Consider the following 14,369-nt stretch of genomic DNA (forward strand, 5'->3'; position numbering starts at 1 on the left):
ACCTATTTACTTGTGTATTTCCTAATATTTTATACAATATTTTATACATTTTCCCAGTTGTTTTACTATCCACACCCACTATTCTATCCACACATGCTGACTCCATTATCCCCCACCCTACTGTCCCTTTGGATGCCCCCACTGCACTCTTTAGTTGGAGATATCTCAGTTGACATATAGGTAAACTTGTGGCCATACCAAGATCCCTGTATGATTTAAGTTCACCATTTAAGAAAAACTGACCCACATGCACTAACCCTCTTCTCACCCAATATGCCGGTCCAAGATCTTTTCTACTTCAGGATACTGACTATTACACCACATTGGAGTAAACCTCAAAGTACCCTCTATTCCCTCGCTTTTCCTTACAGCTTTACAGGCTTTTATTAGCATTCTAAAAATAGTATTCCTGGGATATTTAGCCAGCAATTTCGCCTCCAATAGCTCAAAGATGTTACTTACAGCCCCCTTCTGGTCCTTAACCCATCCCGCCAAAAAATCATCATCCTTCCACTTCACCACCCAAGCAAGGATACCAGCCAGATAGTATTTAAAGAGGTCAGGCAACCCCAATCCTCCTCTTTCTTCTGGGAGTGTCAGCACCTTCAACTTCAATCGTACCTTCTTTCTGTTCCAGAACAGCTCATTAAATAATCCCTCCATCCTCCGGAACCATTTCCAACGTAACCATACAGGGGAAACCCCCAAACATAATTTAGCTGGGGTAGCCATATCATTTTTATTAATCCGACCTTGTCAGCCCTAGAAAGGGGCAATCTATTCCATACCCCTACTTGATGTCTCATCCTAGTAAGCCTAGGAGCTATATTCAGATCTTCATAACTACTCAGGTGCGCCGAAATCCATATACCCAAATACTTAAAAGATCCTTCTGGGCCTATTATCTTAAGTTCTCCTTGAGCTTTCAGTTTAATCCTGGGATCCAACAATAACAGCACTGACTTGTCCCAGTTAGTTCTTATACCATACAGTCCACCAAACCTCTCTACCTCTGCCATTGCCACTTCAAGACCAACTTCGGTGTAACCCAGGAACATCAGTAGGTCATCAGCATATAATGCTAGCTTGTCCTCCCTCCCCCCGGCTCCGAAACCCTCCAGATCTACATTTTTCTTGATACTCCTCGCCAAGGGCTCTACAGCCAGGGCAAAAAGCAGGGGGGAGAAAGGACAACCCTGCCTAGTCCCTCTCTGCAAGGGGAAACTCTCTGACCTTTGACCATTAAGTGAAATACAAGCTCGAGGCTTATAATAAATAATTTTTAACCAGTTCAAAAAAACATCCCCAATACCAAACTCCTCCAGGGTTCTCCAGAGGAAAGTCCACTCCACACTGTCAAACGCCTTCGCCGCGTCCAGCGACAGTATGGAGTGGCCTCCCCCCCCTCCTCCCTATCTGAATATTAGCATGCACACGCCTTATATTGTCATATGTAGTCCTACCCGGATGAACCCACATTGCTCTCTACCCACCAAATCGTGAATCAGCCCCCTCAATCTATTAGCCAGTATCTTACATAAAACCTTCATGTCTGAATTGATCAGGGAGATAGGTCTAAAGGATTCCGGAACGCTAAGGTCTTTGTCTGCTTTGGGGATTAAAACGATCTCTGCCCTGTACATAAAGTCGGACAAACGCCCCCTCATATATGAGTCTTTTAGCATCTCACAATATTCCCTCATCATCTGTTGATCTCCCAATCTAAAAAACTCTGCTGGCAATCCATCGGGACCTGGTGTCTCCCCGGGGACATAGTTTTAAGAGTTGACAAAATCTCCTCAATCTCTATGGGGCGATCTAACCACTGTCTCTGATTGTCTAAAAGTTTGGGCAGCTTAAGGTCAGAAAAATAGACATCAATTCCTGTCCCCCCTTGCTATCTAGTACTATATAGCTCTTTAAAGAACCTATGGAAGACCCCAGCGATCTCGTCACCATTTCTGACCATCATTCCATCCTCCCGCCTTATTTCTGTGACAATACGTTTAGGCTCTTTACCTTTCACTAGAATAGCCAAGTACTTGCCTGGTTTCCCCCCATGTGAGTATTGGTATGCCCCTCTAAACCACTCTTGATTTAAAGCCTTCTCATGCAGAAACTCCTTAAGTTCAGCAATCGCTCTAGTCCGTTTACCTTTAGTCTCTAAGTTGTTAATCGCAATATGTTCTTTCTCTTAATTTCCCTTAATGATCCTTCCTGTCTCTTAAATTTTTTTCTAATCTTGCTGACCTCACTTATTAGTATCCCTCTAAGAAATGCTTTAGCTGTATCCCACACAGTGTCACTACCAGTCGACCCACCGTTAATCTCAAAGAATTCCCTCACAACTATGTCCAACTGTTGGACATCGATCAGGTTAAACCAGTGTGGATTACACCTAAATCGTGTCACTGGGCCGCCCCCTTAACCAACCATCTCCACATCCACACAGACCATCACGTGGTCAGAGAGACTACGGGGATGATACGTGATCCTTTTAATTTTAGACATAGCAATGTCGTTCACCAGAACCAGGTCCAGTCTAGAGAAAACACAATGCGAGGCACTATAACAAGTATATGCCAACTCTCCAGGGTGTAGGTGTCGCCAAGCATCCTACCAATTAAATTCCTCCATAAGTTTCGCCAGAGGAGTCTTACTATTCCCTGGGGGTTTACTCCCTTTTTGTCTTTTCCTGTCCACCAATTCATCAGGGACACAATTAAAGTCCCCCATTATAAAAGACGGACAGTCCTTATACTGTAAAGAAAAACTATAAAACTTAAGACAGACATCCAACGCAAAGGGTGGAATAATGTATACAAAGGCTAAGACACTCATAACCCTCTCCAGCTGTCTCGCCAAAAACACATATCTTCCATTGCTGTCGGCTTCTACCTGTATGGGGTTTCAGTCAATGGATCTATGTATTAAAACACTAAGCCCCCTAGAGTAGGCTGACACCCACCATCGATCCAGTACCTGGATTCTATCTTCCACTAAGTGTGTCTCTAATATGCAACCTTATATATAGCCTTATTAAATGGAAAAAGAAATTAGTGTGAATGTACCCATATGTGGAAGTAAATACTAGAAGAGGTCTTAGAATTATTTAAGTTTTTGTGCACTGTTGGGTCAAGCTAGCTATGCCACCTTTAGTACATACTAGCCAAAGCAAGTCCCTTTTTAGCAGGATCCCTTACTGTGCACTTTAATACCATAAGGCCATGTGTCGCAGCTCTTTAGACTCTTCCTAATATGACAGTTGGATTTAATACCTAGAGAGTAGTGGTATGTATGATGATGGCAGCAATGGTTAGTCAAGCCAAAGTTTAAAATAAATAAATAAATAATCAGAATTGCAATTTGAGAATTTTATAAGCTATAGTTAATAATTCGGAAGAAGGTTGGCGATTAATTCTGATTGACATATTTTATTAAATTTGCCAGGATTTAAATGATAAGAACAGATCTATTATTGTTTTCTTTGAAATTTGACAATTGCTTGTTTCCTTATAACCCTCACAGTCGTTTAGCAGGAAAGAGCCTGTACTGTTATGGGAAGGTGTGGTATCTGACAGATTTATCTGACATATTTTTGAAGCCAAAGCCAGGAACAGACCATAAGCAGAGAACAGGTCATAAACGAAAGACTGAGATTTCTCCTCTTTTCAAATTCATTCCTGGCTGTGACTTCCAAAATCTGTCAGATAAAGCTCTCTCTGTAAACACACCATTAGGTTGGTAGTAGTCTTTCCAAGCTGGTTCTAGCATTGCCTTCACCTGCCTCATTTATTTTTACTAGCTATCCATGCCCTGCTGTTCTCGTTCCCCCCACTTTCGTGCTATGGATACAGAACAGGGTGCCTAACCCTTTGTGCTGACAAATTTCTATTTCTATCTACTGTCATTTAGCCTATTATGGCCACCTTTAGACTAAGTTCACACCATGTAAAAGTAAGTGTAGATAGCGGCTGTTGTTGCAAAACAATGGACATTATTAATGTTCTAGTTCATTAATACAGGGGGTCCTCAGGTTACGATGGTCTCGACTTACGTTGTTTGTTGGTTATGACGCTTTATTCCGACACCTTATGACGCTTTATTCCGACTTATGCGGTTTTGATTCATAACGCGAATACATGCAGCAGCAGGAGAATACAGTATGTTTCTATACTGTACTCAGTTACGTGGTTCTAGACTGAAGAAGACGAGTCTCCTGCACGCCATAACGCCCTTCATTATGGCTCCCTGTCATGGCCGCGGCGGCGTCCCGTGCTCCGGGCCGCCGCCGCGACCGCCATCCTGCCCAGGCAGCTGCCGGGGTCCTGGTGCAGGGACCCGGCGCTGCGGTCTGTTCGGCCCCGGGGGGCGCCTCACCTCGTCCCGCTCCGCCTTCCATCTGTGCCGGCCGGCGCGCGCGTCCCCGCCTCCTAGGGTGCGCGCGCGCCGGCTGTCTCAGATTTAAAGGGCCAGTCCGTCCCTAATTGATAGTTGCACCCAATCACTCCCTATAAATCCCAGCATGCCCTGTCCCCTGTGTTGGAGCCTCTACATGCTTCCCATAGCGTTTGGCCCAGCTCCCTGTTGTTCCTGATACCTGTCCGCTACCTGGTCCCTAGTCCTTGTTCCTGATACCTGTCCGCTACCTGGTCCCTAGTCCTTGTTCCTGATTCCTGTCCGCTACCCAGTCCCTACTCCTAGTCCCTGGTTCCTGCTTCCCGTCTCTCTGCTGTTCCTGTGTTCAGTCTGTCACCTGCGGTACGCTTACACGCCATTGTCAGTACCTGCTCCTGTCACGCCTCGCCTGCCGTCACCAGCAACCAAGCCAGGGGTAGCGACCTGGGGGTCGCCTGCCGCAGCAAGTCCATCCCGCCTTGCGGCGGGCTCTGGTGAAAACCAGCGGCCCCTTAGACTCCGCTCCCTGGTGAGGTTTGTGCCATCGCTGGTGCCGGTCCAGTGGATCCACTACTCCGGGCGTTACAGTCCCAAACGTAAGCCAAACTCTTCTGATTCCAGTGCATCAAAGAAAAGGAACGCCATAACCATGGAGGTGAAATTAGATATCATAAAGCAATTTGATAAGGGGGAAACAGCGACAGACATTGGCCAGTCTTTAGGACTTAGTCATTCGACTGTTCCTATGTTTATTAAGGATAAAGATCGTATCCTTGAACATGTGAAAGGATCTGCTCCTATGAAAGCGAGAGTGATAACACAGTAGCGTAGTGGGTTTATTATTGAGATGGAAAGATTATTAGTGCTTTGGTTGGAAGACCAAAATCAATGCCGTATCCCTGTGAGCCTTATGGTTATTCAGGGGAAGGCTAGGACAATTGTTTGAGGAGTTGAAAAAAGAAAAGGGAGGAGGAAGTGAAAGTGAAGATTTTGTGGCGAGTAGAGGTTGGTTTATGAGGTTTAAGGAACGTGCCAATTTCCATAACATTAAAGTGCAAGGTGAAGCTGCTAGTGGTGATGAGAAAGCAGCAAGTGAGTTTCCTAAAGCATTGGCTGAGATAATTACAGAGGGGAATTACTGTGCTCAACAACTGTTCAACAAGGATGAGACAGGTTTGTTAACCTAACCGTACCTACATCGCCAAGGAGGAGAAGTCAGCACCAGGTCATAAAGTCAGCAAGGAGAGACTGACTTTGCTTCTTGGGGGCAATACTGTTGGCGACTACAAACTAAAGCCCATGCTGGTGTATAAGGCTGAGAATCCAAGGGCACTTAAGGGCATTTCGAAGGGTCAACTACCAGTCATCTAGAAGTCTAATAGGAAGGCATGGGTGACACTTGTAGTGTTTGAGGACAGGTTCAATAACCATTTTGTGCCAGGCGTGGAGTGGGACTGTACCTCCAGGATATCCCTGGACAATGCCCCTGGACACCCTGCCCCTTTGGATGACTTTTAACCTAATGTTAAGGTGGTTTACCTTCTACCTAATACCACTGCCCTAATACAGCCTATGGAACAAGGAGTCATTGCTACATTCAAGGCCTACTACCTCCGAAGGGTAATTGGTAATGCTTTAGAAGCAACAATATTGACTCTAAAGGACTTTTGGAAAAAATACAACATCCTTGGTGCTGTGAAAAACATTGCTGATTCCTGGGATGAGGTTAAGCATACCAGTATGAATAGTGTGTAGAAAAAACTGTGTCCAAAGTTTGTGAATGATTTCACAGGGGTTCAAGAGTCAGTGACTAGTGTCATAAAAAACGTTGTTGCTATGAGTATGTTGCAATGAATCTGGAGGTGGATGATGATGATGTCACAGAGCTACTGGCATCTCATGGAAAGGAGTTATCTGCTGAGGACCTTATTCAACTAGAGAAGCAGATGATAGAGGAAGAGGAAGACATACCAACCCCAGAACCCAAGAGAATTACAAGGCAGGGCTTGGCAAGAGATTTTGCCCTGATAGAAGAAGGGTTTTCAAGCTTTGAGGCTGAGGATCCCAACATGGAGAGGTACAGTAGTGTTGCCAGAGGAGTCATAGATTCCCTTAGATGTTACAAGTAGATCTTGGAGGAGAAGAAGATGGTCTCCTTCCAGACTAACCTACAGCAGAACTTCAAGAAGGTAGAGATGCCTGCAACAGATCCTGTACCTGTACCCTCTACCTCAGCTGCCCCTCTTGACATACGTGCCCCAGTATCTCCAGCACCTTCTGCAGCTTCCTCCCAATAAGCATGTTCTCTATTTGGAATTGTTCTCTTTGTTTGTTACAGTACAGTACAGTACATATGTACAGTTTTTTTTATTATAGTACACTGTTTATTACTATTACAGTACTTACAGTACAATATTTCATTATTAAACATACTGCACAATATTTTACTGTACCTATGTGTTTATTGATAATTATGTAAAGTACTGTGCTAGGATAGGCTTAGTGTTTACAGTACAGTACTGTTATTATGGTACAGTACTGTATGAACGTATGATCTGACTTATGTCGAAATTTGGTTTACAACGCCGTATAAGAAGGATCGTAAGTCGAGGGCCACCTGTGATGTTAGTCATTTGCAATAATGGCTGTTACTTGCACTTCTTTTTATACTGTGTGAACATTACACAGATCTTCAAATCTTTATGTCAATAGTTACATGCTATCAATAAAAACAATTCCTTTTTAGTGAAAAAGGAGGCATGATCAAATACTGCACTATTCTAAAGATTCGAGTTCGATCGAATATGTGATCGAATATTTGAATCTAAATTAACTTTACTAAAACAGCTAAACAATTTTTTAGCTGTTTTAATAAAGTTTATGCTCCCTGGGAAAGCAGGGAAGCAGTATTACAGGGATCGGTATTACCGGCAATTAGCAATTGCCAGCAATAGTGCCAATCCCTGTACTAGTTAATATTTAATTAATAAAACAAAGTTTTGTTCTAAAAAAGTTATTTTCATTGTTCAATAGCTTAATTTAAATGAATCCATGCTTTCCCAATTAAATATACTGTTAATAAAAAATAAATATATAAATAAATATGTATATTTATCTATTTATTTACAGTATATTTAATTGCAAAAGTATGTATTCGTTTTAATTAAGCTTTATTAGAACGAAAATGTGATTTATTAATTAAATATTAACTACTACAGGAAGCTGTATTATTGCCGGCAATACCTATTGCCGGTAATACAGCTCAATTTACTAACTTTAATTAAAACAGCAAATGTTTCTTCTAATGATGCTATTTTTTTAATCACAATAGCAACATTAGAAGAAACATTTTGACTTATATGTCCGCTCAGCTGATTGGTTGAGCGGATATCTAAAGAGCAGGTCCCGTCACACTAAGCTTAGTGTGTCGGGGACCGACGAAGAGAGAAGATAGAAGAAAGAAGATAGAAGATAGAAGACATCGGAGGGTGAGTAGAAAGCTCTCCCCCCCTGCACTACACCCATCCCAGCAAGGAAGGGGGTCACTTAACCCCTTCCTTGCTGGTATGGGTGCAGTCTGACATCAGTCTGGCTCCCAAGGGGTTAAGTGGGGACCCTTACTTAAGCCCTTAGGGGCCAGATTGTTCAGTATGGCACCCAAAGGGTTAAGTGGGATGCAATGCATATTCCCTTAATCTTTTGGGTGCCACACTGTAAGCAGCGATCTGTAAAGATACTGCATACTGTAAGGTGCACAACACTGCTCACAATGATGGGTGTTGTGCTCCTGTTTGTGTTTTTTTGTGTGTTTCTCCCTTTTTGATTTTCAGATATCGGTATCCTGTGGATTACAGCAGGTTTGATGGACTACGTCAATGACCAGTGGTTGTTGTGATTTTTTTTTAAATAAAATGGTCAACAAGGGGTGTGGGGGTGTTTTGATTTGAATAAAAAAATATTTTTCACAAGCCAAAAAGACAGAAATGGCTCCACATCGCACCCATGGCTGACACGAAAGCTTATCCAGCTACATTTAAAACCAACATCAGAAATTAGTATATAATTTGGCCAAACCATATTGCCTCATGTACCACGTGCAGGTCTTCTGATACACATGAGTCCCTAACCAAAAAACATCACTGTGCCAGTCAACGACCACAATCCCCGCAAAGCGTGCGCAAGCAGAGAAGGGGGGCCACGGAATGGACCTGCAACCCCATTGTCACAGGACCAGACCATAAAGGGCCCCCCCAGACCCCGCAGGCGCCACCGGTGGAAAAAGTGGACGCCAAGCAACACAAGTGTGAACAAACTCTTACCTCTCTCCATTCCTCTGCAGGTAGAATGGGAGAATACTAGGAGATCCTCCCCTTATGTACACAGGTGCTTCCTGCTCATTTGGATCACATGGGTCTTACAAAGCACGAGTGCTAGCCACAATGAAAAAAGGAACAGAATACATAAAATATGCACAAGCCAAAAAGACAGAAATGGCTGCACATCGCACCCATGGCTGACACGAAAGCTTATTCAGCTACATTTAAAACCAACATCAGAAGTTAGTATATAATTTGGCCAAATCATATTGCCTCATGTACCACATGCAGGCTGGTGGCGCCTGTGGTGTCTGGGGGGGCCTTTTAGGGTCTGGTCCTGTGACAATGGGGTTGCGGGGCCATTCCGTGGCCCCCCTTCTCTGCTTGCGCACGTTTTACGGGGGTTGTGGTCGCTGACCGGCACAGTGATGTTTTTTGGTTAGGGACTCATGTGTAATAGAAGACCTGCACGTAGTACATGAGGCAATATGGTTTGGCCAAATTATATACTAACTTCTGATGTTGGTTTTAAATGTAGCTAAATAAGCTTTCGTGTCAGCCATGGGTGCGATGTGCAGCCATTTCTGTCTTTTTGGCTTGTGCATATTTTATGTATTCTGTTCCTTTTTTCATTGTGGCTAGCACTCGTGCTTTTTAAGACCCATGTGATCCAAATTAGCAGGAAGCACCTGTGTACATAAGGGGAGGATCTCCTAGTATTCTCCCATTCTACCTGCAGAGGAATGGAGAGAGAGGTAAGAGCTTGTTCACACTTGTTTTGCTTGGCGTCCACTTTTTCCGGTTGGCCAAATTATATACTAACTTCTGATGTTGCTTTTAAATGTAGCTAAATAAGCTTTCGTGTCAGCCATGGGTGCGATGTGCAGCCATTTCTGTCTTTTTGGCTTGTGCAAAAAAATATTTTTCACTTGTGTCTTGTCTTTATTTCTTTACTATATACACTTAGTAGTGGAAGCCGTCTAATAGACGGAATCCATTTTTAAGTTAGGGCTTAGTGTTAGCGGGTATAAAATGGCTAACACTAACCCCCTCTCCATCATTACCCCAGTACCCAATGCCACCAGCAGTACTGGGAAGAGTCGGGTGCCAGTGGTCCCGGAGCGTCAAAATTGGCGCTCCTTGACTGGGCAGCAGCAGGCTGGTAATAATAAAGCTTGAGAGGGCTAAAAACAATGGCACTTCCCACCCTGGTGTTACTAGGCTGCTGTTGCTTGGCTTTTAACCCGGCTGGTTATGACAATAGGGGGAACCCTACCCGTTTTTTTTTTATTATTACATAAATAAATAATAAAAAAAAAATGCATAGGGTTACCCCTATTTTCATAACCAGCCGGGTTAATAACCAAGCAACAGCAGCCTAGTAACACCAGGGTGGGAAGGACCTTTTTTTTTTTAGCCCTCCCCGGCCTTAATATCAACTGTCCCAGTCCAGGAGCGCCAATTTTGACGCTCCAGGACCACTGGCACCTGGCTCTTCCCACTACCCCTGGTGGCATTGGGTACTGGGGTAATAGTGGGGGGTTAGTGTTAGCCATTTTATACCGGCTAACACTAGGCCCTGACTTAGTAATGGATTCTGTCTATTAGACGGCTTCCACTACTAAGTCTATATAGTTAAGAAATAAAGACAAGACACAAGTGAAAAACATTTTTTATTCAAATAAAAACCCCCCCAAACCCCTTGTTGATCAGTTTGTAAAAAAAAAAATTCCCAACAACCGCTGGTCATCAACGTAGTCCACCGAATCTGCCGTAATCTACAGGATACTGATATTTGAAAAACAAAAAGGGAGAAACACACAAAAAACACAAAAAAACCACACACCTTACATTATGCAGCATCTTTACAGATCACTGCTTACAGTGTGGCACCCAAGGGGTTAAGGGAGGATGCATTGCATCCCCCTTAACCCTTTGGGTGTCATATTGAACAATCTGGCCCCCAGGGGGTTAACTAAGGGTCCCCACTTAACCCCTTGGGGGCCAGACTGATGTAAGACTGCACCCATAACAGCAAGGAAGGGGTTAAGTAACCCCCTTCCTTGCTGGGATGGGTGAAGTGCAGGGAGGGAGAGCCTTTCTACTCACCCTCTGATGTGTTTTCTCTTCTCTATTCTATCTTCTCTTTTCTTTCTCGCTTCATCGGTCCCTGGCACGCTGAGCTTAGTGTGACGGATCCGGCTCTTTATATGTCCGCTCAGCCAATCAGCTGGGTAATTCTTAATGGAAATCTATGAATTAATTGACAGCTAGATTTTACTATTCAGCTTGTCAATGGACTGTGTACGTGTGTGCTCCAAATTATTAATGGATCTCCAGGAGAATTAATGGGAATCTGTAACTGGGTTTATTCCATCTTAAATGAGGACAGCATAAACTAGTGACAGAGATACTGAACAGATCGGTGTATTACTTACAGGACATCATTTTGTTCAGCCATTCTCCTAATATGCAGGAGAATAGGATTCTTGCCACACCTCTCCTCCCGCCCTCCCACTGCTGATTGACAGTTCAAAGCCTATACACAACATGGATAAATAACTCAACTAGCAGCTGGTGGGCGGAGTTTTCTGCTTCTTATAAATATCGAGGTCTACTGGGCTCATGCACATAATGGAGAGGATATCTATGGATCAGCTGTGCAGAGCAATGTTCAACTTCTCTGTCACTAGTTCATGCTACCCTTCGATAGGACAACATAAACCTACTGACAGAGTCTCTTATATGGGAATACTATGGAAAACTCAACTAATTACTGAAGTTGGCATGTCAAAAGATATAAAAAAAATATAACAGTAAAATTCATTTTCTCTACATTTCACTGTGCATAAATATACACTGATTTGTTTAATTGTACATTCACTGCATACAATAGCAATAACAGGGTAAAGTATGAAACAAATTTATTACAGAAAGAGTTAAATGCAAGTTACATAAAGCAACTATTCACATTTGGTCAACAGATCAATCTGACAGACTAACCTTTTCCTTATCCAATCACAAAAACACCATGTGTACTGGGCCGCTGAAGACGCATTTGTATGAGCTTTTATAAAATAGACCTTTTGAATACACACAATGAAATAAATGAAATACAAACATTCTGAAAATATATTTCTATGCAGGTTTAGAGCTTTTCCGCTGTCTGATACCAGTTAATTAATGGAGGTTTCATCATCTGGGCACAATGATCGGATATCCAGTAAGGCATCCCTTTCAAACTCCTTTAAAGAGTATCTATCATTTGGATTGACTTCTGACACATAGTGTCATAAAATTTGTATCTATTGGGGCCGGGTTTTCGTGTGGTCACTGATTGGTAAAAAGAGGCCGCAAAAGCATGGCAGCACACACTGTAGCACAAGATGAAGGGGCACAATTGTGTCCAAATGATAGTTACTAGAGATGAGCAAATAGTGAAATATTCGATTCAATTGGATTTGATTCGAATAGCTCCTGATATTCGACTATTCAATTGAATATCAAATCCCATTATAGTCTATGGGAGAAAAATCCTTGGGACCTGGAAATCCAGATTTGACAAATTGGAGGTCACCAAGTCCTAGACATCTTTAGGAAGTGATGCAAACACCTCTGAAATGCATCTGGGAAAGCAGGGAAGGAGTATTTTACAGCGCAAGGTATTACCGGCAATTAGCAATTGCCGGTAATAAGGCCGATCCCTGTAATAGTTAATATTTAATTAATAAAACAAAGTTTCATTCTAAAAAAAGCCATTTTCGTTGTACAATAGCTTAATTAAAACGAATCTATGCTTTTGCAATTAAATATACTGTTAATATTATATAATGTTATTTGTTTTAATTAAGCTATTGAACAACTGGGTAATTCTGGGTAATTTTAAGAACAAAATTTTAGATTCACACCAGATTTGTTACATGTTTTAAATTTGGGGGAATTTATCAAGCAGCAAATGATACCACTTAAAAAAAGTCTTTAAAAAATTGCAAGTTGTAAATTTTTGCACCTAATTTATGTGGCTAGCTGTCAGTGGCAGGGTTCTACATAAGCCCTGAGTATGAAACAATGCTCACAGTAAATCCTGCATGCTCCTCACCCCATCATCTAGAAAATTGGATGTGACTAAAGGCCCTATTACACCAAAAGATGTCTGACAGATTATTATTACAGATTACATATTTTTTCAGACAAAGCCAGGAATGGATTTGAAAAGAGGAGAAATCTCAGTCTTATGTTTACAACCTGTTCTCTGTTTATTGTCTGTTCCTGGCTTTGGCTGAAAAAAATCTGTCAGATAATCTGTCAGACATCTTTTGGTGTAATAGGGCCCTAAGTCCTAATACTGCCAGTCCTATGTGCCCAATTTATTAATGGTGTGTATAATTTTGCCAAAAATAACTTGTCTTTAGTAAGCCGAACCAGTTTTGGACTGGGGTACTAAATGCCCTCCTGTGAGTCCAACCCACAATTGATTGAGTAATTATGTGTGCTTACTATATAAGGCATTGTAAGTTGTTCACCCTTAACCTGCTTTTATGTCCCTATAGCCCACGGCCACTGACGATGAAGGTCATTTTCTAACGTTAATTCTATGCACTGTTTTCAGGAACTTAGCAGTTTATAAGATATGTTATTGAGCCAGTTAAGTGCACTGGGACGGAACTACTACCTTTAATCTACCAATTTGTCCCTTCTAATGAATATTCATCCGACGCTCTGAGGTTATGAGCATCAGAGTGATGTCACTAACAGAAAATAAGAATAACATGGGTGGATTGTAGTACCAAGATGATCAGGTAGTTGATACTCAAAAGGGATGTCTTAGGATGATTTCCTGACTTTGCACAGATATGTGAAAGAACAGTACTGGAATCTTTCCAATGATCTTTTTACACTTGGACCTGCGACCATAACAAAGAGAGCATCTAGTAAAGAAAGTTTCAACAACACCAGTGATTGTAAGAACAATGAGATTATAAACTCTATGCCAATTGATGTTTTATTAGTTAGTTTGTTGAATGAGTTCAAGTAGGGTCTAGATGTCTTTATTGAATGATATATTCTCACAAGTTATATATACTAGATTACTGGGGATGAAACATTGAATCAGAGGTTTATTATAATTGTCATATTTAAATTCTTGACTTTGTGCCTTTTCATTATACTTGACACAGGGTCAAGAGTAAATGGCTGTAATAGAGCCTGGGTATTTGCTCTGTTTTATAATATCCTTTTATTGTGGTTTCTTATTACTAAATTTTTCTTGTGTGGCCTATGATTGATTTATTTAGATCATGCTATTATCCCTGTTTATGATCCCCTGATAAACCTTGCATTTCAAGGGGATATATATATATATATATATATATATATATATATATATATATATATATATATATATATATATATATGTCTCCAGTGTACAATGTACCTAGGACTCTCCAACTACAACAGATGCAAACATTAGAACTCCCAGCATATACTGGCAGTCTGAAGCCCTCTGGATATGCTGGAATTTGAAGTTCAACTGAACAGACAATAGTTTGATAAGAGCTTATGCTGTAAAATGACTTGATTGACTTCTAGGGCTAATGGGTGTGACCCACAGACTACAGCTACTGGGATCCTCTACACTACCACCATTTATTAAAG

At 41.8% G+C, this 14,369-nt stretch overlaps 1 protein-coding gene across 1 annotated transcript; it reads left to right on the top strand.

Moving 5' to 3' along the window:
* The first annotated feature begins 5,047 nt into the window (after window positions 1-5,047).
* Window positions 5,048-5,585, top strand: LOC138768718 (tigger transposable element-derived protein 1-like). The gene is made up of 2 exons (XM_069946673.1): window positions 5,048-5,220; window positions 5,321-5,585. The coding sequence occupies exons 1-2, from the start codon at window positions 5,048-5,050 to the stop codon at window positions 5,583-5,585; spliced, it is 438 nt and encodes a 145-aa protein (XP_069802774.1).
* Window positions 5,586-14,369: the final 8,784 nt, after the last annotated feature.

This window comes from Dendropsophus ebraccatus, chromosome 12 (assembly GCF_027789765.1).
Source record: "Dendropsophus ebraccatus isolate aDenEbr1 chromosome 12, aDenEbr1.pat, whole genome shotgun sequence".
Classification (NCBI taxonomy): domain Eukaryota; kingdom Metazoa; phylum Chordata; class Amphibia; order Anura; family Hylidae; genus Dendropsophus; species Dendropsophus ebraccatus.